The sequence below is a fragment of the Mauremys mutica genome, chromosome 11, assembly GCF_020497125.1.
Source record: "Mauremys mutica isolate MM-2020 ecotype Southern chromosome 11, ASM2049712v1, whole genome shotgun sequence".
Lineage (NCBI taxonomy): Eukaryota > Metazoa > Chordata > Testudines > Geoemydidae > Mauremys > Mauremys mutica.
The window spans coordinates 29,322,113-29,350,061 of NC_059082.1; the positions used below are offsets into that span (position 1 = coordinate 29,322,113).

Sequence of the window (27,949 nt, forward strand, 5' to 3'; positions counted from 1 at the left end):
GTCAACAGTCTGGGACTTTGACCTTTTGGCTCAGTACTACAAAGGAAAAGGGCTCCTCTGATACTAGTGAGGCAGGAAAATCCCATACCTCTAAGGGTAAGCCTGGCTCCAAGAAAGCCCCAAAGCGGAGATGGCCAGGGCGCAAACAGATGATCAGGGTCAGACCTAACCGTTCTCCCAGTACCCGTCTCAGGTTCTTCGGTGCTGTATAAAACTAAGCCTCCGGCTACATCAGCACCTTCTGTAAAGCACTTGAAACTCTTGGTACTGTCCTGGAGGGACAAGCATGTCACTCAGTACCGCAACTCTACTCTGTACTTCAGAACTTTAGGTAACCAAAGGATCCATTCCCAGTTTCTTTCCATCCAACTACTGTCAAAATGGATTACAGGATGTATTATTGTATGTTGCAGTGCTTCCAGCATTCTACCTCCTTCTGATGTGTCAACTCATTCTACAAGGTCAAAGTCTACATCTATGACTTTACTTAAAAAGTCCCAGTATCTGAGATTTGCATGGTTCTCAGTACATACCTTCTCCAAGCATTAGGCTCTAGTTAATGCCTCTAGATGTGATGTGGCTGTTGGCAATGCAGTTCTTTCCTCAGTTCTAGACTCAATTCCAAAGCTCCCTCCTCTTTATGGGGATATTGCTTGGGAGTCATCAGACGTGGGGCATCTATAGGGACATTACTCAAAGAAAAAGAGGTTACTCACTGTGTGCAGCAACTATGGTTCTTAGAGATGTGTGTCCCTTATGTGTGCTCCACTACCTGTCCTCCTTCCCCTCTGCTTCAGAGTTCCTTCTGAGACTTAGCAGTGGAGAAGGAACTGAGGACAGTTTGTCTTGGTGCAGGGCTTGAGAATATCAGCAGTGCATGTGTGGGCCAAACGGACATTACTAATGAAAATCTCTTATCAAAGTCATGTGGGGTGCATGTTCACATGAAGTGAAGTGCCCATTGGCGGGGGGAGGGGAAATGCATCTTGAAGGACTACAGTTATTACACAGGGTGAATAACCTTTTTTTCATTGAGATGTGTAGTCCATATACATGGGATATGTGTATATGAACTACATATCTCAAAGAACATCCGTTACTGCACAGGTAAGTAATCTCCTTTTCTTCTTAGTGATTGTCCATATCATATCCTACTGCTGGTAACTCCCAAACAGTAGACCTTCCCAGACGTAGGTACAAGGAGTTCACTCCCACAGGGACTGCAGCACAGTCCTGCCAAACAGAGCATCATCCCTGTTTGCTTGCACTCATGCATAATGTTTCATGAATGTGTGCACAGAAGACCAAGTTGCCAGCCTACAGATGTCTCTGAGGGATATGCCTGCCAAAGAGGTCACTGATGTAGTCTGTGCCCTGGTAAGGTGTGCTAGTACTCCGCGAAGGAGAGGAGCCCCTGCCAGTCTAAACATGAACTGGGCTATCCAACTGGAATATTCTGAGTGAACACTGCTTGTCCCCTAGCCCTCTTCCCCCATAAACCACCAAGAGATGGAGGGATTTTCTGAAGGGCCTAGTACAAGTAGAACAGGAAGGCCTTTCTTCAATCCAATTTACGCAGCCCCTGCTTGCCTCCCCCGCATGAGTCTTCGGGAAGAACTATGACAGGTTGACGACTTCATCAATGTGCAACTCTGGAAGACCTGTGCACCCCCCCCCCCCCCCGGGTACCTGTATCCCTGGTTGAGAAACACTGCTCTAGGGAAGCTGGGTCCTTGGCAAACTGGGAGTGCTTATGGGGCCCACATACCCTATAAATTAACATTGTATAGTGTGGGAGGTCATGGGGGCTAGTATGAATGGTCACTGTACCAGTATGCTTGGAGTCTTGGGTCAGGCCCCATTTGAGGCTATGCTCCCCATTCCCAGCATTGCTCATGCTAGGTGAGACCTATGGCACATCTGGGTCATCCTGACTGGTGCTTTCTGCAGTGCTTAGGGAGTTTTTCCTCAACTTTGATGTACCTTTGATATCTGATAGCCATGTCATTTTGTGAGGCTTAGAGTCAGAGCTTAGGGAATACATTCTGCACCTCTTCTGCTCAGTGTCTGGCTGGACCTGACTCTCCCTTGGCATCAAGGCCACTTTGGGGAGAGCATCTCAGTTTGTTTTGATGGTGTGTCTGGTGCAAACCTTGAGGATCTCTGGTCCCCGAAAGGTTTGGACGTTGGGGGCCCAGGAACAAAGTCTGGGTGTATGGACTGCTCCCAACAAGAAGGCCCTCAAGCACTAGTCCCTTAAATGCTGGGTCTGTTTCAAAAAGGACCTGCAGATCTCTCACCAGTCCAGAACGTGCCACTTGCATGGGTATTGAGATGTATGATGGTCTCCCAGGAGGGGCAGTGCTTTAAACTCAGGGACTTGAACCTCACCAGAATCACAGGCAGTACTGGTCCACGCTGCCCTTTATACTTTGGTCACGCACATGAGGAAGCAAAGGGTGCATGTGCCACCCCTCCAGGTACTGCTAACTAAAAAGTTATCCAATGCATGTGGACTAGACATGTGATAACCACTTGTGGAATATAATGCAGACTAGCACTTGAAAAACTTGATTCCCCCCCCGCCCTCCCCCATCATTAAATTCTTCAAGCTGGATGTGCTTGTAGGCTCTGTTTCAAGAAGTCTCTGTTGTTCCATTACTGCTGTTCTAAGCTGCTTACTCTCCTCTACTTTCTTCCCATGAAGAAGGGTGGGACTTGCAGCTGTGGTGCTCATATGCATTTTTTTAAGCAAGTGACAGATTACTTAATTGAAGAAACTGATGCCAAACTCCCTCCTTTAGGTTCCTGGAGATGTCTAATACTAGCTCACCCCATGTGACTCCCATCCCTTTCCTCTTCTTTCATCTTATTTTAAAAACAAAATTGTTTATTGCCCCCTCTGGTGAAAAAATGTTAGCCACTGAAGGAACATCACAAGCTGGAAACACTACATGCTATTGCACTAATTGCATGTTCCTGAGATTGGCTCTGTGGCAGGGGAAAACCAGTCAAGTCCCATGTGCAGGGCAGGGATTTCTTGGAAGGAGAGTTGAAGAGACATGAAAACTAGCTCTACCTAGGAATCTGGACCTGGCCTTTCTTCCTAGTAACCACAGACTTTGTTTCTGGTACAGTTCCCTTTTATGGCTCACCCTTTACCTAGGAAAAGTGCCTGATTTATAGGGGTTAAATATATTATATGTTATAACAATTCATGTTTAAGCATACCAATTTTAAGTAGTACTGATATTGATGGGACTGATTGCATGGGCAGCCTAGCTGTATTGGGAATTCCCATATGTTTTTCCATTTTCAGAATGGAAAAGGTTAGTAAGTTAGTTATCAGTGCATAAATGCTATGGTGAATTTTGTAGGGTAAATAGAAAACAAACCTGTAGAAGACACTAAAAATGCATTATCTAGAGAGAGCGCGAGCTTGAAAGCTTTACTTGCATATGTACTATTCTCTGCAGGACAAACATGCTTTATTAGATGTCACTCCAAATGCTGTGGATCGTCTGAATTATGCACAATGGTATCCCATTGTGGTGTTCCTGAACCCTGATTCCAAGCAGGGTGTAAAAACCATGAGAATGAGACTGTGTCCAGAATCACGGAAAAGTGCCAGAAAATTGTATGAAAGAGCTCACAAGCTACGGAAAAATAATCATCATCTCTTCACAAGTAAGTAAACAGCAGGAAATGTTTATGAACCAAGCCCAACTTAAATTGGGGCAGGGGTAATATATCCAACAGAGGTTTGAACAGCATCTCTTGTATAGTGTGAATATGGTTTTTAGTTTTGCATTCCTAGGTAACTGAGTACCAATAGTACCCATTACATCAAAGCCCCTCAAATTTTAATAAAAATTGGTTAGTGGTTTTCACAAGTTTCAAAGATCTGTCAGTACTAGTGTGTATTCTGTGTGGTTCTTTTCTTCTCTTCTTGTATTTCTACTTTCTTCCTGCCTCTCTTCTTGAAGGGGGGGTAGCAGACAAAGATCTCTTCATGACCCATGGTACGTTTTGGCCCCTTCCCAAACTCTTTCCCTTGGGTATTCCATGCTGCTCTCACTGTGACTAATTCCCACTGTATCCATGACTGGCCTTCCTTCTTGCGCTCTGGTCCTGATTCACTTTCAGACTTATCTGTTGCCCCATAGCAGCAAAGAGTGGTATGGCTGGAATGGCTTAACACGTGGTTCTGCTTTGAAAGTGACTGTAAAAATGACATCATAGGGTGCTGCAGTTTTCTATATTTGATTCCTGAATCAAATATAGAAGTTTCACTAATTAAAAAAAAAAGTTGATTTTTGCTTACAGGGCTGGCAATTAATAAATCTCAATCAAGCTAGACGCTTTCTTCCTTGTATGTCATCACCAGTAATACTTTTGCAGACCAGATTACATTTGCTGTATTTGTGTAGTCTAAGATAGGTGGAATGTAGTAAAGATCTGTCCTGCTGAAGCACAGGTAGGAATCTAAGCCACCTCACTTTCTCTTAGCTGTGTTGGCTTGGCAAGGCCAACAGGAGTAAAAATCAGCAGAAACGTATTATGAAATCTAAAGGAGACAGATATGACTCTGAATTAAACACAAGAGGAAAGTATTTTAAGGAAAAAATGCCACATTAATAGTTTCTTTTAGAGTAAAATTGTGCTTGAACTCAGCTCTCATTGTTAACTCTGATAAAATGCCCAAAACTACTTTGTATAAAAGGGAGACATAAATAAATGTGTGTATACAAAGTACCCCAAGAGTTATTTAAACTCACAATTCACATTGCATTTGGTGGTAGTGGTCCAGAACTTTCTCCAACTGAAAAAGAAATGTTATATAAGAAGTCATATTAATCCCATTTTATTTTTAGCTACTATCAACTTGAATTCAATGAATGATGGCTGGTATGGAGCACTAAAGGAAGCAATTCAGCAGCAACAGAACCAGTTGGTGTGGGTTTCAGAAGGAAAGGTAAGAAAAGTCACTTTCCCTTTGAGTACGAATGATAAAACCATTACTGTTCTTCTACAGTACAGTAGTGAGCAGTCTTTCCTTTCCCTTTTTCATGATCATAATAAGATTGTTGTAAAGTATCTTTGTGGCTTAAAAACAATCCTGGTGATATTGCTGCTCTTAGTGGTCACCACTGTATCTGTACATCTCTCTCTTCCGTTCCTCTCAGTTGGGCTTTCAAGACAATTGGGTTTTCTCCTGGAATGAAAAAAAACTTTTTTATAGTTCTGCCTATCACTTCCAGGTCTAAAGGAATCAACTGACTCAGTTGACAACTGTGAACTGCTCTACACTGATTTCTACCAAGATAAAAGTAGAGACAACCTCGGTAACGAGGACAAAAAACTTAGTTATTTGCCCATGGAAATCACTTACAAAGAGGTGTGGTGGATTATCTGTCATTTGACATCTGTCAGGATTAGTGGCTTTATAAAAGATATATGCTATCTTAACCAGAAATTATGGGCTAAATGCAAGACTTAGTGGGAGAAATTCTATGGTCTTTGTTTATAAAGGAGGTCAGATTAGAGCTTGATGGTCCCTTGTGGCCTTAACATGTACAGCACAGGCAATTGCATTGTAAGCTTCCCCACACTGCCTGTGCTAAAATACCCCAACCCTGTTGCTTAGTAGGAGAAGATAGTTTTGTTATCATGTACATTCAATCATTGGTCATTTTTTTATCAAGAAGGGTGCCAACATCAGAAAGGGCCTGAAAAACTGAATAGAAATGATTGACTCATTTTGGGTAGGCCACTAAACAGCTGTCAAGTGGGAATTACTCTTAATCTCTGCTGATATGGTGGTGGTGATACTCTGAGGCAGGGGTGGGCAAACTTTTGGGCTCAAGGGCCACATCTGGGTGGGGAAATTGCATGCAGGGCCATTAATGTGGGGTAGGGGGTTGGGGTTCAGGAAGGTGCAGGGTACGGGAGGGGGCTCAGGGCAGTGGGTTGGTGTGCAGGAGGCATCTTGGCAGGGGGTTGGAGTACGTGAGGGGTGCGGCAGGGGGTTCAGGGTGCGGGCTCTGGCCCTACGCCACTTACCTGGAGCGGCTCTGGGGTGGCAGCGGGTCACAGCGGAGCTAAGGCAGGCTCCCCGGCCCCACGCCGCTCTGGGAAGTGGCCAGCAGCACATTGCTGTGGCCCCTGGGGGAGGGTAGAGGGCTCTGCGTGCTCCCCTCACCTGCGGGTACCTCCCCCGAAGCTCCCATTGACCGCGATTCCCTGTTCCTGGACAATTGGAGCTGCAAGGGACGGTGCCTGCAGGCAAGGGCAGTGCACGGAGCCCTCTGCCCTTTCCCAGGGGCCGCAGGAACATGGTGCCTGCGGCTTCCGGGAGCGGCGCGGGCAATCCCGTGGGCCAGATCCAAAGCCCTGAGATGCCAGATCGTGCCTGCGGGCTGTAGTTTGCCCACTCCTGCTCTAAGGGTATGTCTGCATTGCAGTTAGACACCTGTGACTGGCCTATGCCAGCTGACTCAGACACGTGTCTAATTGCAGTGTAGACATACCCTCAGAGAACGGTTCCTAACCTGTGGGGAAGGCTCCCTTTGAGCAGGCATATGAGATGTAGGTAGGGGCAACGGGAGCACAGGAATTCCAGCTTCATGCAATGGCTAATGCCACTTATCCCACAGCACCATTGCTGGAGTGGGCGGGGGAAGGAAGAGAAGCTCTGATTCCCTCTATATGCTGCCCCTTTCCCTGCCCCATTCTGGTTGATCCCATGGGACTGGGAAGTGACTGCGTGTAACAGCTGGAAAGCCAGCAGTTATTGAACTAGAGGAGCAATGGAGATAGGAAAACTGCAGACTCCTACCCTCAGAGCAGTTTATATGATATCCTCCAACAATAAGGGCTTGAGTTGTTGAGCACCTACAGCTCCTATTGAATTGTTCAGCACATCTGAAAATCAGACCCAGGCTTTAAAGAACCAGGCTTTTTAACTGCCCATCACAAATTGGAAGCAGATACATACAGTGTGTTGAATTTACATGGGATTTTTAGTTCTCCACGAGAAAGTATCCTCCCCAGTTTCCCATGAAAGGTGAAGGGCATCCTTTGAAAATTATTAAAGATCTTGATTTAATTTTGTTTGACACAGGCAGATGGTGCTACAAGCGATGACCTTGACTTACACGATGATCGCCTTTCCTACCTGTCAGCTCCAGGTAGTGAATATTCCATGTACAGCACAGATAGTAGACACACTTCAGATTATGATGACACAGATACAGAAGGGGGTGCCTACACTGATCAAGAACTTGATGAAACGCTCAATGATGAAGTTGGGACTCCTCCTGAATCTGCTATTACACGGTCCTCTGAACCTGTAAGAGAGGATTCCTCTGGAATGCATCATGAAAGTCAAACATATCCTACTTATGCATCGCAAGCTCAGACCCAGCCAAATCATAGAATAGATTCTCCAGGATTTAAAACAGCTGCCTCTCAACTGGTAAGCAGCAACTTTACACTTTGATAGGAGGTATTCTCCTTAGAGTGTAAGCTCTTTGGAGCAGGGACTTTTGTGTACAGTCCTTGACAATATTGTCAGTGCACCACAGAAGCTGCCAATAATAATGCCAGAATGGGTTAGAGAATTTGGGGTTTTTTTTCTTATAAAGGGGCTGTGATTTATTTTGATATGAAAATACCTGACGTTCCAGTCTACTTTATATATTTAGATATCTGCTTCATTTTGTAAAATGTGATATGATTTTCTAAAACTGCTGAAAAGTGCTAGTGCCTGATATTTTCTATCAGTGCTCTTTAAACAACTATACATGTAGTAGATGTGTTTGATGGGAACATTTAGTATTATTTTTAATATAGACTGGAAAGTCATAGCATTATACAAGAGCACTATATTTAAAATATTTTGAACACTTCACAGAAAGCAGAAGCCTCACCTGCAGGCCCTTACCTTTCCCCGTCGCCTGAAACAAACCCTGCAACCTCATCACCTTCTGCTGTTAATCCTAATGTAAACTTAACTAATGTCAGACTGGAGGAGCCCACCTCAGCTCCTTACAACTCTTTTCAACTACAAGCTGGCCCCTTAAGAACACCAAGCACTGAGGGAGTTCACATAATGCTAAGAGATCAAGAGCCATCATCCTTATCACCGCATATAGATCCAACAAAGGTACCTGTGCTGCATCATTGCACTAATTTGCTGCTATACATCAAGCTAGCACATGATTGGGTTTTTTTGCTCCTTATTGGAGAATTCCTTTTGATTTTTCTGAGGGTTCATGAACTATACAACAGTGCATCTAGATTTCTAAGAATCATCCTATTTTTTGTTTGCATGGCTTCAAATTGTACATCCTCTTCTATTTTTTCTAGAAAACAAGAAATTTTAAATGAAAGTTGGTTTTTCTGATTTTTTGTTTGTTTGCATATTTGATTTAAATTGTCAACATCCTATGCTGTTCATTAATGAGCCTTTGTCAAAAACCTGTGTTGTCCTCAAAATGATGCTAAACTTGTCTCACACCTTATGGTTTCCAGTTTACTAAATGGAAACAGATAATTATAAAATGAGTAGATCAGGGTACACTGAATATGAATGTGAATTTTTTCAAACATTAAAGTTAATTTCCATTCTTAAAAAAAAGACTGCTTTTCCCTGTAATTTAAATAAATCCCTAAACTAATTTTATCTAATTCTGCTTGCAGCATAGCACTTTAAATAAACATAGGCGCAATTGCTTTTTTCATGTTACACATGAGACTTTCTCTTTCTACAGGTATACAAAAAGGATCCATATGTTAACGAGGAGGCACCAAGACAGAACTACGTCTTGAAACAACCAGCAGTTAATCATCCAGTACAGAGACAGGAGAAAGAGACAAATCTGATCTACGAATCCCAGGCTCAGTATGCAGAGAAACAACCCAGTAGAGAGTATGAGCCATCAACATATAGGTATGATTCTACGAACTATGTAGATCAGTTTTCCCGTGGTTATGACCCTCGTCTACATTACGATGACCGTGTACCTCCCTATGAGGACCACTGGGCATATTATGATGAAAAACAGCCCTACCAGCCAAGACCACCTTATGATAACCAACCTCCTAGGGACTTTAACCCCAGACAAAACGTAGAAGAGAGCACAGAACGCAGCTACTACCCAGCACAACCTCGCTTTGAAGAACCACCTCCAATGGTTTATGACAGTAGGCCTCGCTATGAACATGCACCTAAAAACTTCAGTCTGCCACAACTGCGATATGAAGAACAGCCCGCTGCTGGATATGATATTCACAGTCGATATAAATCAGAAGCCGAGACATACCCTTCAGCAATATCTAAGTCTCCTGAACCTAAGCAGTACTTCGATCCACATATGAGGGGCTATGAACAAGGTCCTCCACAAGGATTTAATGCTAAAGCAGGACAGTATGAACCTTCTCATAGCACTGCAGGTGTGCCTCCTCCCCCACCCTCATCACAAACCAAACCAGAAGTACTGCCTTCCAACAGTAAACCACTGCCTACACCACCAACTCTAACAGAGGAAGAAGAAGATCCAGCCATGAAACCACAATCAGTGCTAACTAGAGTTAAGATGTTTGAAAACAAAAGATCAGCATCAGTGGAAAAAATCAAGGATCCTAATGATACATCAGCTGTCAAGGTAAATAATTAATGCATATACTGAAGTTAGGTACCAGATGAGGGTGTACCAGAAACAGTAAGTCTCTCTCTCTCTCTCTCTCTCTAGATATATATATATATATATAAGAGAGGGAGTTCTTTCTTTGTTGTACTACCTTCTTAGCTATCTAACTTCAGTAAACTTTATGTTAAAAATAGAAAGTGGAAGGTTTTATTGAGGGGAATTTGCTACCCTAAATGCACCCTTTCTTCAGGTTTTGATACTTTGAATCACATGGTTTTCTTTTAAACGAATACCATGGATACTTTCTAAATATAGGAATGTCATGAAGTAAACCTATATGTTTGATTTTTTTTACAGCCTCCAGAACTAGCACCTAAACCTGCCATTGTCACAGTGAGTGGTTCCAAACCAACCTCTCAAAATCAGTATGAACATGAGAAGACAATTTACAGGTAAATGTACCATTTCTCATTAACACACAAGTATGTAATCTAATAGTAAAAGAGGGGATGTTTCAATGGTGAGATATTTCTGCTTGGGTATTTAAAATTACAGTAGAAGTGTTATATCACTGTGACCTGTACATCTGTAATAGAGGCCGCCAAGACACTTTTCTTAAAGGATGCTCTGATGCAAGATTGAATGAACTTCACTGTGCCCTTTTCTCAGATCCTTTAAAGAAATAAATAATTATGGCATAAGTTGGAGACCTTTTTAATATTTAGTCTAGATAATTTAGAAATGGGTAAAGTCGAAGGAAAGGTGGTAAGGGATTTTGTGATACAACCTCCGTAGCTAACTAACCTCAATACAGTATATGTTAAAGGCTGAAAGGTTTTCCACTGTTTAGTCATATGTAAGCTCCATATCTTGCCAACTAAATGCAATTCTGTTTATTTGAGAAGCAGTTGTAATATATTTCTACATAGTTGTATGAGAGTTACTTTTAAATTGTATTGTGGTTAGCTAGATTACAAAGAAGCATTTGGGATGTGGAACTCTAATTAAAATACAAACTACTACTAAAAACCACCAAACAAACAAGAAAGCAAAGTGTTAATTATTATCATCATCATTGCCATTTAGGGCTCCAGAACCACAGAGACCTCAAGTGAAGCCATCTGAAGACATAGTACGTTCAAATCACTATGATCCTGAGGAAGATGAAGAGTACTATCGAAAGCAGCTTTCATACTTTGATCGCAGAAGTTTTGAAAATAAGCCCTCTACACAGGTTCCTGCCAGCCACCACCCTGAGCCTGCTAAACCAGTACATCCTCAGAATCAACTGAACTTCACTAACTATTCTAAGTAAGATCTTTCATCTTATCTTGTCTTATTCATTTGTTTTTAAAGTGGGGTGGAATTTAGGAGTAAAACTGAACTTACTATGTATGAATTTCTGTAACCACCAAGATGGATATCCAAAGTACCTGATGAAAAAGCATAGCTTTTGTATAACAAAAAAGACAGTTTTAGTGTCAAGAGAATTTATTTGTATGAAGTTAGTCTGAAAAACTTCATTACACTTTTTGGATGTGATGTTGATGCTAAATGTCTTTCTCTGTAGATGGAAACATCTTTTTCCTATATTGGACCACTTCTTTGATTTGGAACATTTATACAGAAACTGTGTGAAAGCTCTGACACAAATTTAGCTCACATAGTTTGTGTGTGTGTGTGTGCACATTTTTACTACTTTCTCTGTTTGTTTTTTAATTGAGAACGTCACCACCAGGTAGTCAATAGGCTTTCCCATGCTCTTTCAGTATTTTAGGATCTGTCTGGTTTCTAGTCATTTGTTCTATCCATTTACCTCATTGTGAGCACCAGTGTCTGGAGTAGTGGACTGAGTCAGGGCACCTGGATTCTATTCCTAACTCTGACACTTCTCCTCTCTGACCTTCACTTTCTCCATCTGAAAATTGAAAATGATGATAGCTTTTTCACAGGCTGTGTGTGTGCTGAGGCATTTTAGGGAAATCTCTCAATAGAACGGTCCAGCACTAGATCACCGGTGGGTGAATTCACTAAAATTCAGTGTTAGTTACAATTACAGGGTATAAGATAGTGTTAGATACATTATCAGGGAAACAACAAGAATCTGTGGGAAAATAACAATCTAGGAGTTGAGGCTTGATACCTAAAATTCCAAATGATTTACTGAATTTGCTGCACAATATCTTTTAAAGGTAGTGGCGGAGGAGAACCTAAAATTGCAAAAGTCAACCAAGTATATTATACAAATTAAAAAAGGAATAATCTTACTGAATGGTATGAATCATCTAGTTACTAGCTTGTTACTTGTTTAGATAAGATCTGCATATAGAGCAATGATCTCCTACTTTTTTTGCTCCTCCAACGTGATACTAAAGGAGGAGAGGAATGTGTTTAGTGACCTATGATCTTTGCTTCCCAGGCAGCTGTGAATCAGTCCTCTTATTTTTCATCCTACTCCATATATCTTCTGAAAGAAAGAAATGGACTTCAACCACCTAACAGTTCTTGGTAGAGGAAAGGAGTCCCTTTCTTTGCTTCCAGACATCACAAGAAGTGACCTAAACAGCTCAGCTGGCCCCCAGAGTCTACTAGGGCTTTCAGCATTGTGCTGTCAAAGCAAAACTGGGGAATTTTCTTGGCTCTTGGAGAGTATGCCCTGAGCAAGTTATTCCTTCACCATACCGTCAAGACCCTGAGGAACAATGGCTGGCAGTGGTGATACCTCAAGGAGGTGCTGTAAGTTTCAATTAATATTTGTAAAGATTTTTAATATCCATAATGAAAAGAACTATACCAATGCAAACAGCAATATGTTTATCCTCTGTGATAGGGTCAGGCCAGATGGATACAGGAGAGTGTTCCTATTGAGAACTGGGACGTGGTGCTAGTGCTCGCCCACTGCTAAAAAGCCCCTCCCCCAGCCTAGGGAGGAGCTACTAAACCCAGAACCCAACTGAGTTCGGGGGACAACAGAGGCAATAACAGGAACAGGCGTGTGGGTCAAAGGGTCAAAACTAGGGAACCAGAAGGGGACACCGAGCAGAGAGCCCTGGACAGCTCCCACTGCTCCTTGAAAGTGTCGAGAGAGCCAGTGGACACTGCCCAGAGGAACTCTGCCCGGATACGTGAACGGATAAAAGAATGGAAAACAGCTCCACAGTCGCAGCGCCTCCCCCACCCCCCCCCAACCTCCCTTCCCTGGTGTTACAAAAGGCCACCTTGGCCATGGCTAGGAGGAGATTGACAAGATGGTCCCGCGACTTAGTGGGGCCTCGAATTGGGTGTGCATAAATAAACAAGTGCGGGGAAAAGTGCAACCAGAACCTCAATAAGGGGTTCTGGAGGAGCCGGAAAAGGGGCTGCAGCCTGGCGCACTGAAGATACATGTGTGCCAGGGTCTCCCTCATGCCACAAAAGGGACAGGCTTCAGGGACAGAGGTAAACCGTGCCAAGTACACACCTGGGTTTATGGCTCTGTGGAGGAGCCGCCAGCTGATGTCCCCGGCAGGCCGCGGGACTAAGATGGAATATAAACTGGGCCATCGGGGTTCCCCACCCTCCACTGCTGGTAAAAGTTCCCACCACTTGGTATCAGGGCGGGACATGAGGGTGGGGTAATGAAGCGTGTGCAGCATGAGCGTGTAGAGATGGTCCCTTGGCGTGGTTTGTAAACGACCTGGTTGCATTGCACGCAGCCGGCTCAAGGCCCGAGGAGGGGGAGGCCGGGAAGGCTCACGGGGCAGGGGGCTGATGGAAAGTTCCACAGGACCTGCTCAAGTAAAAACCGAGCTGCGGGAGGCAGGGCTGCCTCCACCTCCTGGAGTATGCGCTGGGGGGTCGTAAGGGTGGAGAACCCCATGCGCTGACCAAGCACCTGGGGATCCACTCAACCCCCCAGGTCATAGTCCAGAAGGTCTTTGATCTTGGTGACTCCCTCCACCACCTGCACACAAAGATGGAGATTGTGTAGCAGGGGCTCCACAAGAAGATCTACCCCCTCGGTGGCCACAAAGGACCTGGTCTCTGAAACCGGCCTCCAGGTCCGGAGGAGGTCCTGGTAGAAGACTGGCAGCTCGGAGAGGTCTTGCGGAAGACCTCTCAGATAGAGAAAGAGCTGTCGGTCATATCGGAGCCCTTGCAGGCGGAGAAAGGCGTGCGCCAGTATGCTCCATGCCGAGCTACCTGCATCATAAAGAGTCTCTGGAGGACCTGGAGGCAGAAGACATGGACCTGCATGCGCATACACCTCAGGCCCTGTCCTCCCTCCTCCAGGGGGAGATGGAGAACCCCTGCAGAGACCCAGTGCAGTCCCAGCCAAAAAAACTCCAGAACCAGCCTCTGGCTATTGGCCAAGAACACTGGGGGCAGGCACAGGGTGTTGAGTCGGTGCCAGAGCATGGACAGGACCAGTTGGTTAAGCACCAATGCTCTTCACCGGAGGGAGAGGCACCGGAGCAGTCCTGTCCAGCCCCGCAACTGCCCAGTCACCCTGCCCTCTAAACTGTGCCAGTTCTCCAGTGGAGATGGATGCGTGGCAGAGAAATAAATGCCAAGATAGAGCAGCGGACCTGCGCTCCACCGGATGGCCTGAAGCGTGGGTGGGAGGGAGCTCTTGACCCAGTTGACCCGGGCAGAGGAGTCTGCTGAATAAACAGCTTGACAAGCCTCCAGGTCATCCAGGTCCTGGACCACGAGGAGTACATCGTCAGCGTACGCTGCCAGGACCAGCCGCACCTCCAGCTCATGCAGCACCAGCCCCATCAACCTCTTGCGAAGGAGACGAAGGAAGGGCTCAATGGCCAGAGTGTACAGCTGACCTGACAGTGGGCAGCCTTGATGCACCCCATGCCCGAAGCTGACAGGTGCGGTCAGGGTCCAGTTAAGCCTGACCAAACACTCTGCGGAGGCATACAGCACCTGGAGAAACCCCACAAACCGGAGCCCAAAGCCAAATGCCCATGTGCCCAGGAGATACTTGTGGTCCATCCGGTCGAATGCTTTCTCCTGATCCAGGGACGGGAGGGCGAACGACAGACCATCCCTACACCCAAGCTCCAATAGATCCCGGACCAGATAAAGATTATCGAAGATGATATGGCCCGGGACGGTATAGGTCTGGTCTGGATGGACCACGTTTGCCAGCATGGACCGCAGCCGCAGTAAGGTGGCCTTTGCCATGACCTTATAGTCCGTGCTGAGGAGTGAGATGGGAAGCCAATTCCGGAGATCGCGGAGGTCCCCCTTCTTCGGCAGTAAGGCGAGCACTGCTTGCCTGCATGACAGAGGAAGGACCCTGCTCTTCAAAGACTCAGGCCAGACGGTGGCAAGGTCCAGGCCGAGGACATCCCAGAACACACGGTAGAACTCCACGGTCAGCCGGTCCATGCCCGGAGATTTATTGGTGGGCATGAGATGGAGGGCTTCCAAGAACTCAGCCAGAGTGAGAGGCAGCTCCAGCCTGTCCCGGTCGCCCGTGCTGACTGTTGGGAGTCCATCCCAAAGCACTCCGGAGGCATTGGCGCCTGTTGGATCTGGGGAGAAAAGGCCAGTGTAGAAGGCCCTGGCCCTCTCGCGCATCTTCACTGGATCCATGAGGGGGTGCCATCCACTGCCAAAAGGCAGAGGATGTGCTTTTTTGCCCCCTTCTTCTCCAGGGTGTAGAAGAAGCGGGAGCCGCAATCCATCTCCTGCAGGATCAAAGCAAGTTCGATATAACACAGTTTCATCTATAACGTGGTAAGATTTTTTTTTTGGCTCCCAAGGACAGCGTTATATCGGGGTAGAGGTGTATATATTGAGAGAGAAATGAGTATACACTCTTAGGTGGCTTTGCAGTATCAATGAACAAGTACTGTGGTTTCTCATCTGTAAACTTTTGTTCTGCTATCATAGATGCTTGCATTCAAACAAACTAAGGTTAGTGTCTCTTCCTTTTGAAAAAATTCACATTTATCAGACAGAAAATGGTGAAATCTGAGAGGATGAACATTCTGACTTGTAAGAGGGAAATGCAAACAATTTACTGTAAACAAAATATACACTTTACATGGGAGTAGTAATGGCTGAGCAAAGTCAGGCCTGGCTGGGCTGTAAGATTTCATCAGAATTTGAGACATGACACGCTCTGGAGAGAAGGGACTAGATTGTTGGTGCTGTTTGCAAATAGGCAATTCTATCATAAAATTATGTCTTATTGATCTCAGTTAAGTTGTCAGGTTCAAGGCAGTTCAGAGCAGAGAAAAATTTAGAGACTGGATCTTTTTCTAAAAGCTTTATCTACTTTCGCAGTGAGCTCTTGGGAGTATTCCTGATGTAACTGTAGAAAAGCAGGTGGTGGGTAAATGAGGTAGGAATGGATAATACAGGAGGGAAATTCTTGTTTTAAAAAAAAATTAAACATTTTTAAAGACAAAAGTGATCCTCCACTTCGGGTTAATTGATCTACATTAGCTATTGTAGTTAAACCGTCACTGCAGTACAGTAAGGGGCATTTCACTAGGCAGGTATTTCACTATTCTTTGTCCACTGTCTCTAACTGAGCTACTATAAAAGGGCAGCAAAAGTGTGATGATACTAGAACTGCTTGGTGGTATTAACAGGGAGAGGGGAAATGTGTGCATAAAACCACAACGTAGTGGTGGTCATTGATTGTATTACTGACGAGAAAAGGGGGAAAATACTATAACACATAACAGCATCATGATGGGTCAAATTTTCAAAAGTACTTAGGAACTGAAGTCCCATTGGCTTTCACTGGGCTTTAGGAGCTTTTCAAATACATGATTTAGTCTCCTAAGTCAAGTAGGCACTTTTGAAAACTTTGCCCATTATCCTAAACTCTATTAGCATGGGGATTGTATTAGTAATTTTAATTTGTTAAACTCGCGAGAGTTAATTGTTAAATTTTCAACAACAATGATGTGATTATGGGAAGGAGGAGGCATTTTCATCTCTTCTCTTCACATTTCTGATTGGGAAAAATAGCTTTTGGGCTGAAATTTCTATGGTGCTAATCAGGAAGAGAGAGTAGCTTTTCAGTATGTGATCTTCATGTATTCTATTGAGATTTTGTAAGGGGACCTACTAGAGCAGGGGTAGGCAACCTATAGCACACATGTCAAAGGTGGCACACAAGCTGATTTTCAGTGGCACTCACACTGCCCGGGTCCTGGCCACCAGTCCAGGGGGCTCTGCATTTTAATTTAATTTTAAATGAAGTTTCTTAAACATTTTAAAAGCCTTATTACTTTACATACAATAGTTTAGTTATATATTATAGACTTAGAGAAAGAGACCTTCTAAAACTGTTAAAATGTATTACTGGCATGCGAAACCTTAAATTAGACTGACTAAATGAAGACTCGGCAAACCACTTCTGAAAGGTTGCCAACCCCTGTATTAGAGTACAGAGGCTCCCCGACTTATGCAAGCGTTCCGTTCCAGAACGCCTTACGTAAGTCAAATTTTGCATAAGTCGGGAATGTATACCTGACAATTACGCCTCCCCCACCACCACCACCACAACAACAACCAAAAAAAAAGCTTACAGAACTTTTTCCGTAAGTGCGGATTTCCATAAGTCGGGTTTGCGTAACCCGGGGAACGTCTGTATGTAACATTTAAAATAAACCTCTGAAACTGCTGAAGAGGGAAGGCCTTCTGAGAACATCTTAAAGGTAGAGCCACCTAAGAGATCTGACATGAATGCACTGCGTAGAGTTCTTGGAACATGCAATAACAGAGTTAAATACATCAGCACTTTGGGTTTGGTTTTGCATATTAAAATCATGATCTCTGTTTATCCCAATATCCAGTTATTTTTGCTAATGTTTTATAGTATAGTATAGTATTTACTCACCAATAGCAAGAAAGTGACTTAGATTTTTTGCACAAATCTCATATAGTATATAGATGATTAGTCACTGATAGATAAGAAATTACTAATTAAACAAGTAATGGAGGGGTGTTGTTAAAGAAACTCTGAGCCTAGAATTAGTGTCTACTCCTCCGCCCCTCCCAGTTTATATTTGCCTCATTAAGGCACCTAGCACATCTAGATACCTGCTGCATGAAATGTCTGTTTTTGTAAATTTCTTGGCAACTTGCCTTGAATAACCACATAGAAGCTCTGATCCTGCAGAGAGGCTCCTACTTAGCTTTATGCAGTTTTTTTGGACACAGGGGCCAGAGTCCTTTTATTCCCCATTGCCGGGCCGGGTCACTGCTACGTTCAGAGCCACGGTAACACCCACCCCAGAGCGCCCCACAGCCACCTCCTGTGGGTCCATGGCCTCCTCGGGCCCATGCGGAGCCACTCTCCTGCCCTACAATGGGCCAGCAGGTGTGAGTTGCCCCACTGAAGTCAATAGGACTGTTTGCTATTAAACATTTGTATAAGTCTTCGTAGGGCCATAATATTAACATAATTTTAATATTTAGAAAGGAGCAGTGCATTTTGGTCAGATACAACACAGTTGTTTATGACAAGCCAAAGTTAAATACTTACATGAGTCTTCTGTGTGAAGATTCACATAATTATAAATTTCTAACGCCATAACTCAGCACTTGTCTTATTGATGGCTTCTGTGGTTAGAAGAAACATACATTTTGGCATCTGGGCTTACAATTTCACTGTACATCGGTGTAATACAAAGTGGACAGACTCCATTAATTTTAAAATATTTTTCATCCATTGACTGACACATTTTGTATTAATATTTTATGTACATTTTCCTGCCCCTAACAAATTTAGATAGCTGTTTTGGAAACAAAATAGTCTAGTAAAGTAAGTAATAAAATCTGTCTACTTGGTAACAATAAATTCTGTACTGTAAGCAAACTAATCTATTTAGCAGTTTGAATTGTTTAGTGTTCCTTATAAGAAATGTCAAGTTGTAACTTTACATTTGAAAGAATCTCATATTACAGGTTCAGCACTGAGAAATTTATGTGTACAAATGTTTTTATTCATCATATTTATGTCCACCAATCAGGCGTTCTTCATGGGGGAATCATGCCAAAAAGTCCATTTTAGAAAATATGTGGCACCAGTGAAGCTCCTTTGTAAGGGTAATGTCACATTTGTGTCTTCTAGTTGTCAGCAGTTGTAGTACATGGAATAGTTTTGTCTCTTCCCTCTTCTCCTTTGCTTTATAGGCCTATTGCTTAGGAGAGTGTATTCTCAATTATAGACATTAGAGCAAAACTCTCCTTATATGCAGTGTGGCCTTTCATTTAGAGGTTGATTGTAAAAGATTGTCTGTTTTGAACTGTTAGGTTTAGGTGATGTGTTTGGAGGTATTGTTTTACTCAGTCTAGTCTTGCTGTTCACTTTTTCTTTCTCCCATAAGTTTTCTTTCAGAATTATTCTGGTTGCCCTGTAGTTAAGTGGTTATGTTAGACCTTGCAAATTTAAAAAGTTCATTAGTGCTCTTTATGAAACACTGCTGGCTGTTTCTGGTCAACTTCATCACTATTCCTGAGCAATGAACATGATTTGGCCACCTCTTCACTGGAGGTTAAACTGTGTTCAGCACTAGGTCATTTGCACCTGTTGCTAACTCCTTTATCAGCAACTGACAAATTACAGTCTTATCCACATAAGGTAAATAACATTTGAAAACACTGTCTTTGTGTTGGGTTTACATTTTAGGATAAAATCATGGCCTTCTCTACACTGGGAAAACTTATTAAAAATATTCCTCCAGTTTTGTAGAATGAAAAAAGAGGCTTTATTTTAACAACTTGAACAAATTATGTAGATTTGTCACTAAAGTAGAAAATGAGTAATATCCATTTTTATGCCCTGTTTTACCACAGAGAGGAAAGGATATTTATTGAAAAGTGGTAGGAGCCATAGTGTAGGTGAGGGACCTGCAGCTGGATATATAACACCATTTTGATTAAATTTACTTTTCAGCAGGCTTAACTGAGAGAGTGGTAAAAGTGAGTCTAGCAGCCAGAGCCATCGCTCTATGATAATGCTCAGCAGCAGGTTTTGGAATCTATGAGAATTTTTTGCTAAATTTTTTGCAATATAGACACAGCCTGTGAGTTTGATGATCCTTTCATTGGCTCTGGTATCACAAGTAGCTTAATTGAAGTCAATGTAATTGGTGTAAAAATGGTGTAAGTTAGATGAGAACAAAGCCTTAACCTTGGTTGCATTGTGGGTGTTCCTACAAGACTATAAATGGGGGGTAAAAATATCTGTACAATTTGACATAGAACCTGATGAAAGTAAAAATTCTTCTTTGAGTTCTGGGTATTCCACATGTGGGTACACATGTGCTTCATGTTTCTGAGATAGGATATTTCTAGCAAGCAGTGTCTGTTGGTCTGCGCCTGTGCAGTTGCTATCCTCATGCTCTGTACTGAGAGCATAAGGGTCAGTGCGGACCAACAGTTCTCCAGGTCCTCCTCACCACTGCCTGGCCTGAGTCAGAATCCTCTGTGTCCAAAGGTTCTAAATAGCTGCCTTATCTGTAAATATACACTGAAAATAGGTTAGTGTTTTTAATGGATTTTTCCTAGTTGTTATAATGAGCATAGGATAGTTCCTTCCCTACCTCAGGGGACCCTACCTTCCTCTCTCCCCCAATCGGGAGAAGAACTATGCCCAGAGTTCTGGAATTTAAGTGACTTCTGCCCCTGTTCCTTCTCCATCAGTGGCTAATATCACCACTGCTTTGGGGAGGCTCACATTGCCACCAAGTGCAGTATCTGACGCTCCCCCCATCCCCAAACACATGAGGGATGGGAGTCCCGTCTGAGGAAGTATCTCTTGGATAGGGCCCTACCAAATTCATGGCCATGAAAAATGCATCACGGACCATGAAAGCTGGTCTCTCTCCCTGTGAAATCTGGTCTTTTGTGTGCTTTTTGCCCAATACTATACTGATTTCACAGGGAAGACCAGAGTTTCTCAAATTGGGGTCCCGACCCAAAAGGGAGTTGCAGGGGGTCACAATGCCCCATGGATCAGATCAGGAAAGGAGGAGTCACACCCTGGGCATCAGGTGGGTGCTAGCTTTCTACATAGATAGAATGAAGCCGTTACATAAGTCAACGCAGCTGTTCGTGACGGATAGGATTAAAGGTCACCCTATGTCCATGCAGAGCTGGCAAAGGTACCTCCACTGGCAACTGTAACGGCTCACTCAACTGGAGCACAGGTGCTATTGGCAGCCTTCTTGGCACAGGTGCTGATCCAAGAAATCTGTCAGGCCATGACCTGGTCGTTGGTCCAAACATTCGCGTTGCATTATACCCTGACCCAGCAAGCTCAAGAAGACACTGGCTTCAGCAGAGCAATGCTACAATCTGCAAGGCTGTGAACTCAGAGCCCACCTCCAAAGATTCTGCTTGAGTCACCTACAATGGAATCGACGTGAGCAAGCACTACATAAGAACGGTCCTACTGGGTCAGACCAAAGGTCCATCTAGCCCAGTATCCTGACAGTGGCCAGTTGCCCCAGAGAGAACGAACAGAACAGATAATCATCAAGTGATCCATCCCCTGTTGCTCATTCCCAGATTCTGGCAAACAGAGACTAGGGACACCATTCCTGCCCATTCTGGCTAATAGCCATTGATGGACCTATCCTCCATGAATTTATCTAGCTCTTTTTTTAACTCTGTTATGGTCTTGACCTTCACAACATCCTCTGCAAGGAGTTCCACAGGTTGACTGTGCATTGTGTGAAGAAATACTTCCTTTTTATTTTTTTTAAATCTGCTGCCTATTAATGTCACTAAAAGAAGAAAAAAATTACCCACTTTTTTGTAACTGTTGTTCTTCAAGCTCTGTTGCTCATATCCATTCCATTACCTGCCCTCCTGCCCCTCTGTCAGAGTTGTCAGCAAGAAGGAACTGAGAGGGCAGCCTAATATACCAGCGCATGAATGCGGCACTCAAGGGGGCAACACAGCTGGCCCTATGGATACCGCTAAGGTGAAAATCTCCGATGACCACAACATGGGTGCGTGCGCACACCTACAATGGAATGGACGTGACCAAAACATCTCGAAGAACAACAGTTACAAAAAGGTGGGTAACCATTTTCTTCTGGTTTCTGGACGTCTTATGAATATCAGTATGTCCTCCAAACAGCATATGTCCCTTACTGCATCTGTTAACTTGGGAGAGAACTGCAATATCAAACATCCCAAACTGACCCTCTTCTCTTCACAGTGTTTGAATGAGCATCAGACTTACTGTTCATGTTCAGAAGGCCATTCAATCTATTATCAATCAAAGCAGAAAAGACTATCAAAATGCTATCTAGTTTAATGGAGGTGTTTCTCTATCTGGATGCAACAGAACCAGTTATCTCCAGCATCAGTAGATATCCCAGCTATTTCAGATTATCCCCTATCCCTGAAGATGTCAGGGATTCCTATTAGCTACCTACCAGTAATCAGTGCCTTCCATCCTCCAGTAGAAGGCCATTCTGTTTTTACTCACCCAACAACAGTGGTGCCACAATGGGACCTCAATCTTATACTCTCACTACCTATCAACCACACTTAGAACCATTGGCCATGTGTCCAATGTCCCATCTTTCCATTAAGGTCACCTTCCTAGTTGCCATCACATCAGCCAGACAGGTGAGTGAACTAGGAGCTCTTATGGCTGACCGACCACAGATCATATTTCATAGATTCTAGGGCTGGAAGGGACCTCGAGAGGTCATTGAGTCCAGTCCCCTGCCATCATGGCAGGACCAAATACTGTCTAGACCATCCCTGAGACATTTATCTAATCTACTCTTAAATATCTTCAGCAATGGAGATTCCATAACCTCCCTATGCAGTTTATTCCAGTGTTTAACCACCCTGACAGTTAAGAACTTTTTCCTAATGTCCAACCTAAACCTCCCTTGCTGCAGTTTAAGCCCATTGCTTCTTGTTCTATCGTTAGAGGCTAAGATGAACAAGTTTTCTCCCTCCTCCTTATGACACCCTTTTAGATACCTGAAAACTACTATTATGTCCCCTCCGAGTCTTCTCTTTTCCAAACTAAACAAACCCAATTCTTTCAGCCTTCCTTCATAGGTCATGTTCTCTAGACCTTTAATAATTCTTGTTGCTCTTCTCTGTACCCTCTCCAATTTCTCCACATCTTTCTTCAAATGCGGTGCCCAGAACTGGACACACTACTCCAGTTGAGGCCTAACCAGCACAGAGTAGAGCAGAAGAATGACTTCTTGTGTCTTGGTCACAACACACCTGTTAATGCATCCCAGAATCGTGTTTGCCCTTTTTTTTTTTTTTTTTTTTTGCGCGACAGCATCACACTGTTGACTCATATTTAGCTTGTGGTCCACTATAACCCCTAGATCCCTTTCTGCCGTACTTCTTCCTAGACAGTCTCTTCCCATTCTGTATGTGTGAAACTGATTGTTCCTTCCTAAGTGGAGCACTTTGCATTTGTCTTTATTAAACTTCATCCGGTTTACCTCAGACCATTTCTCCAATTTGTCCAGATCATTTTGAATGATAACCCTGTCCTCCAAAGCAGTTGCAATCCCTCTCAGTTTATCATCTGCAAACTTAATAAGCGTACTTTCTATGCCAATATCTAAGTCATTGATGAAGATATTGAACAGAGCCGGTCCCAAAACAGACCCATGCGGAAATCCAATTGTTATACCTTTCCAGCAGGATTGGGAACCATTAGTAACTACTCTCTGAGTATGGTTATCCAGCCAGTTATGCACCCACCTTATAGTAGCCCCATCTAAGTTGTATTTGCCTAGTTTATTGATAAGAATATCATGCAAGACCGTATCAAATGCCTTACTAAAGTCTAGGTATACCACATCCACCGCTTCTCCCTTATCCACAAGACTCGTTATCCTATCAAAGAAAGCTATCAGATTGGTTTGATGTGATTTGTTCTTTACAAATCTATGCTGGCTATTCCCTATCACCTTACCACCTTCCAAGTGTTTGCAAATGATTTCCTTAATTACTTGCTCCATTATCTTTTCTGGCACAGAAGTTAAACTAACTGGTCTGTAGTTTCCTGGGTTGTTTTTATTTCCCTTTTTATAGATGGGCACTATATTTGCCCTTTTCCAGTCTTCTGGAATATCTCCCGTCTCCCATGATTTTCCAAAGATAATAGCTAGAGGCTCAGATACCTCCTCTATTAGCTCCTTGAGTATTCTAGGATGCATTTCATCAGGCCCTAGTGACTTGCAGGCATCTAACTTTTCTAAGTGATTTTTAACTTGTTCTTTTTTTATTTTATCTTCTAAACCTACCCCCTTTCCATTAGCATTCACTGTGTTAGGCATTCCTTCAGACTTCTCGGTGAAGACCAAAACAAAGAAGTCATTAAGCATCTCTGCCATTTCCAAGTTTCCTGTTACTGTTTCTCCCTCCTCACTGAGCAGTAGGCCTACTCTGTCCTTGGTCCTCCTCTTGCTTCTAATGTATTGATAAAAAGACTTCTTGTTTCCCTTTATTCCCATAGCTAGTTTCAGCTCATTTTGTGCCTTTGCCTTTCTAATCTTGCCCCTGCATTCCTGTGCTGTTTGCCTATATTAATCCTTTGTAATTTGTCCTTATTTCCTTTTTTTTTATGATTCCTTTTTATTTTTTAGATCAAGATCTCATGGTTAAGCCAAGCTGGTATTTTGCCACATTTTTTATCTTTCCTACCTAGCAGAATAGCTTGCTTTTGGGCTCTTAATAGTGTCCCTTTGAAATACTGTCAACTCTCCTCAGTTGTTTTTCCCCTCAGTCTTGATTCCCATGGGACCTTACCTGTCAGCTCTCTGAGCTTACCAAAATCTGGCTTCCTGAAATCCATCGTCTCTATTTTGCCGTACTCCTTTCTACACTTCCTTAGAGTTGTGAACTCTGATTTCATGATCACTTTCACCCAAGCTGCCTTCCACTTTCAAATTCTCAACGAGTTCCTCCCTATTTGTTAAAATCAAATCTAGAACAGCTCCCCCCCCAGTAGCTTTTTCAACCTTCTGAAATAAAAAGTTGTCTGCAATGCAGTCCAAGAACTTACTGGATAGTCTGTGCCCTGCTGTGTTATTTTTCCAACATATATCTTGGGCTTTGGATGATTTTGTTGTTTAAAAAAAGCCTCATCCACCTCTTCCACCTGGTTAGGTGGTCTGTAGTAGACTCCTAGCATGACATTACCCTTGGTTTTTTTACCTCTTTTAGCCTAACCCAGAGACTCTCAACACTAAGGTCTCCTATGTCCATCTCCACCTCAGTCCAAGTGTGTACATTATTAATATATAAGGCAACACCTCCTCCCTTTTCCCCCGTCTATCCTTCCTGAGCAAGCTGTACCCATCCATACCAACATTCCAATCATGTGTATTATCCCACCAAGTTTCGGTGATGCCAACAATGTCATAGTTTGTATTTATTTATTAGCAATTCCAGTTCTTCCTGTTTATTACCCAGACTTCTTGCATTTGTATATAGGCATCTAAGATACTGATTTGATCTTGCCTCCCAGTTTTTCCCTGACCATCCTTTCTCTCTGCCATTATAGCCCACGCTCCCTCCTATTTCCAACCCATCTACCAGGTCTCCATGTTCTCCACTTTCCCCCTGACTCAGCTCTAAATTCCTTCTCCTGGGAAGGGGGGAAGCTGATATCTGTCTAGTCCCCCAGGAACTGGCTTGAGCGGGAAGGTATGTGATGGGGTGTGCAAATCCCACACTGAACCAGCAAGGGTTACCAGACTGTCATGATGCTACTCAGTCTCACTGCACTACACCTGCACTTGCTGTGAGATACCAAGTGGGCAGTTAAAAAGGGAAGAGGACAGCTCAGTCCTGGCTAAGCAGGGAGGAGAACAGACCATTGCTTTCTGAGGGAAGGACCAGCCCAGAACCTCTGCAGAGACTACTGACTGCCAGAGCCCTGTAGAGGAAGGTAGGCCTGGCACAAGACTGTTGGGTTTTTGTTTCATGAAACTATTTGGTTTGCTCCATAAAGACTACTGGTCTCTCTTTGCGGCCTAGGACAGGCAGAGGAAGCCTAATGAGACTATTGTAGGCATCCCCTGCCCAGGAACATGTTGGGAACTGGCTCTATAGACTTTTGCGCCCTATTTGAGTTTGCCCTGTCGTTTTGTCTTGGACCCCGAACAGCATGGTCCCATGGTGGCAGAAACGGGCCTGTAGTGGTAACTCCTCTTGTTGTGGGATGAGAACTGTATATGGTTGGAGATGTTTTTGCTCAAAATCAACATGTCTGGAAGTTAACATTATAAATCCAAACTGCCCATTTACAATACTGACATACTGAAATCTTAAAATGAGGATTATTTACTTTTGGCAGTCACAGGCCTTGTTTACTAGCTGTGAGAGTGGCTATCCCAGTCCATTCTCCTCACAGCATCTTTCAGAGTTAAGATTGCTGGTGTCCTGCTTTTACGTTTCATCCTGCCTATATCAGAATGGGCAAGGAGAGTAGCTCTCTTCTTGAAGCAGAACTGAGTGATCTTTCCTCTCCATCGAGCTTTTGTTTTAGATCCCAAATGGAGCAGTATTCTGGGGTTCAAATTGAGGGGAACCACAGAATGCACATGGGATCTCATCCATTCTTTCAGGAAGAGCCAAGGTTGTCTTAATTTTCTAGAATGTTCTCTACCCATTATTCAGTTGTGTATTACCCATTGATCCCAGTGCTTTTGCAATGAGTTACTATTTGTTCTTCAATATGTTGGTTATTCATTGACAATTTCTTTCTGTCAGTGGGAAAAGACTTGTCTTATTACCAGCAGTCTGTAGAGCACCCAGCATAATGGGGCCTTGATTCTTGCTTGAAGCTTCTACCTGCTACCATAATAGGGAATAAAAATAAAACTTGTGCATTTAAAACAAAGCTACATTTTTGTGGAATACTCTTCCTTCCAAGGAGATCCTGTTTTCAGATGCAGTCTACATTTTGAACTTGCTAAGTTTGTAGATTGGTGTGTTTGTGTTTTTTTGTGGGTTTTTTTGTTGTTTTGTTTTTTTGTCTATCGAAGAGTTATAAATCTTTACTAGGTTAACTTTTTAAATGTTGTAGTAGAATACTTGTGAATGCCATTGTCAGACTGTAGTCCTACAAGCTGAATGAGTTCAATCAGTTATCAACTACATAGCTAGTAATTGCCTTAAAATAAGTGACCAAAAATAAAAAATGAGAGCTACTCATAGATGAGGGAACATCAAAGGTCTTTTTAGTTAGAGGCTAGTTTTAATCTTTGCATCTGATTTATGTGGCTTAGAAAGAGAACACTGTTTGAATAGCCTCTGTATTTTTTTAAAATATGACCATAAGTGATGTTTTTGGACAATGTTTAAATTACTCCATAGAGAGGAAAGGGGTCCATTCTCACTGAAATTCATGCATATTAACATTAAGTGGAGTTGTATATATGTTGGAAGGAATATTCCCAAATTTTAATTGAAAGTGGAGCTAGTAATATTTTTCAGTTTATTGCATAAATCTTACTGCTATCTCAATGATAAAACGATATTGAACTTTTAGAACAATATACCTGCAGAATATCTGGATAATTCTTCTTCGAGTAGTGTCCCTGTGGATGCTCCACTTCAGGTTTTTTACTCCTCATTGTAGTCCCCAGCTCCCCAAGAAGGAAGAAGGGATCACAATAGTAAAGGTCACTTACAACACAAACCATGGTGTGTGTGTGTATTTCACCTTTCTTCTCTCAGTAGGCAGAATTAAAATGTGTCACAGTTATTTGGGAGAGTAACTACAGGACATGGTAATGCTGACCAGAAACCTTTTTTTAATTTGTGGACACTGATACTGGAGAGCTGAGAATTTCTCTAGGAATAAGATTGAACTCTTCACTATAAAAACTTTCGCAGCTAGTCATCTGCAGTGCAATACTGACTACAGCATATGTGTAGTAAATAGCCCCAGAATGAGATAAGCATGATTTGCACCTATAGTATATCAAATTCAGAATACTAAAATTCCTATTTACAGTCAAGTAGAATGAGTCTGAAATTCTTTCATTGCACTCTAATGTTGTTCAAGATATAATGAAGGTTTCTATTTCAGTCTGACCTGAACTTAACTACTGAGACTGGACACTTTGAGGCCTCACTTGCCTGTAATTCATGGACAAAAGTTTCATATTAAGCATAGCATATGATCACTGTACATATACAGTAAGGTCTTGTCAGAATGCTACCTGACTAACTTAATTCTGTCTCTTTGTACAATGTCTTGTCATGTGAACAGTTCTAGGACTAACATAAAGTATGAAGAAATAATGTGCTTAAGATAG

General features: G+C 43.1%; 1 protein-coding gene across 3 annotated transcripts in view; it reads left to right on the forward strand.

Moving 5' to 3' along the window:
- TJP1 (tight junction protein 1) overlaps positions 1–27,949 on the forward strand; it is a 294,015-nt gene that overhangs the window by 247,550 nt on the left and 18,516 nt on the right. For all 3 annotated transcript variants that reach the window (XM_044979338.1, XM_044979340.1, XM_044979341.1), the window contains exons 18-24: positions 3,477–3,687; positions 4,875–4,975; positions 7,124–7,477; positions 7,916–8,167; positions 8,775–9,668; positions 10,011–10,105; positions 10,740–10,964. In XM_044979338.1, coding sequence (XP_044835273.1) covers positions 3,477–3,687; positions 4,875–4,975; positions 7,124–7,477; positions 7,916–8,167; positions 8,775–9,668; positions 10,011–10,105; positions 10,740–10,964 — 2,132 coding nt within the window. The remainder of the gene's footprint in view (positions 1–3,476; positions 3,688–4,874; positions 4,976–7,123; positions 7,478–7,915; positions 8,168–8,774; positions 9,669–10,010; positions 10,106–10,739; positions 10,965–27,949) is intronic.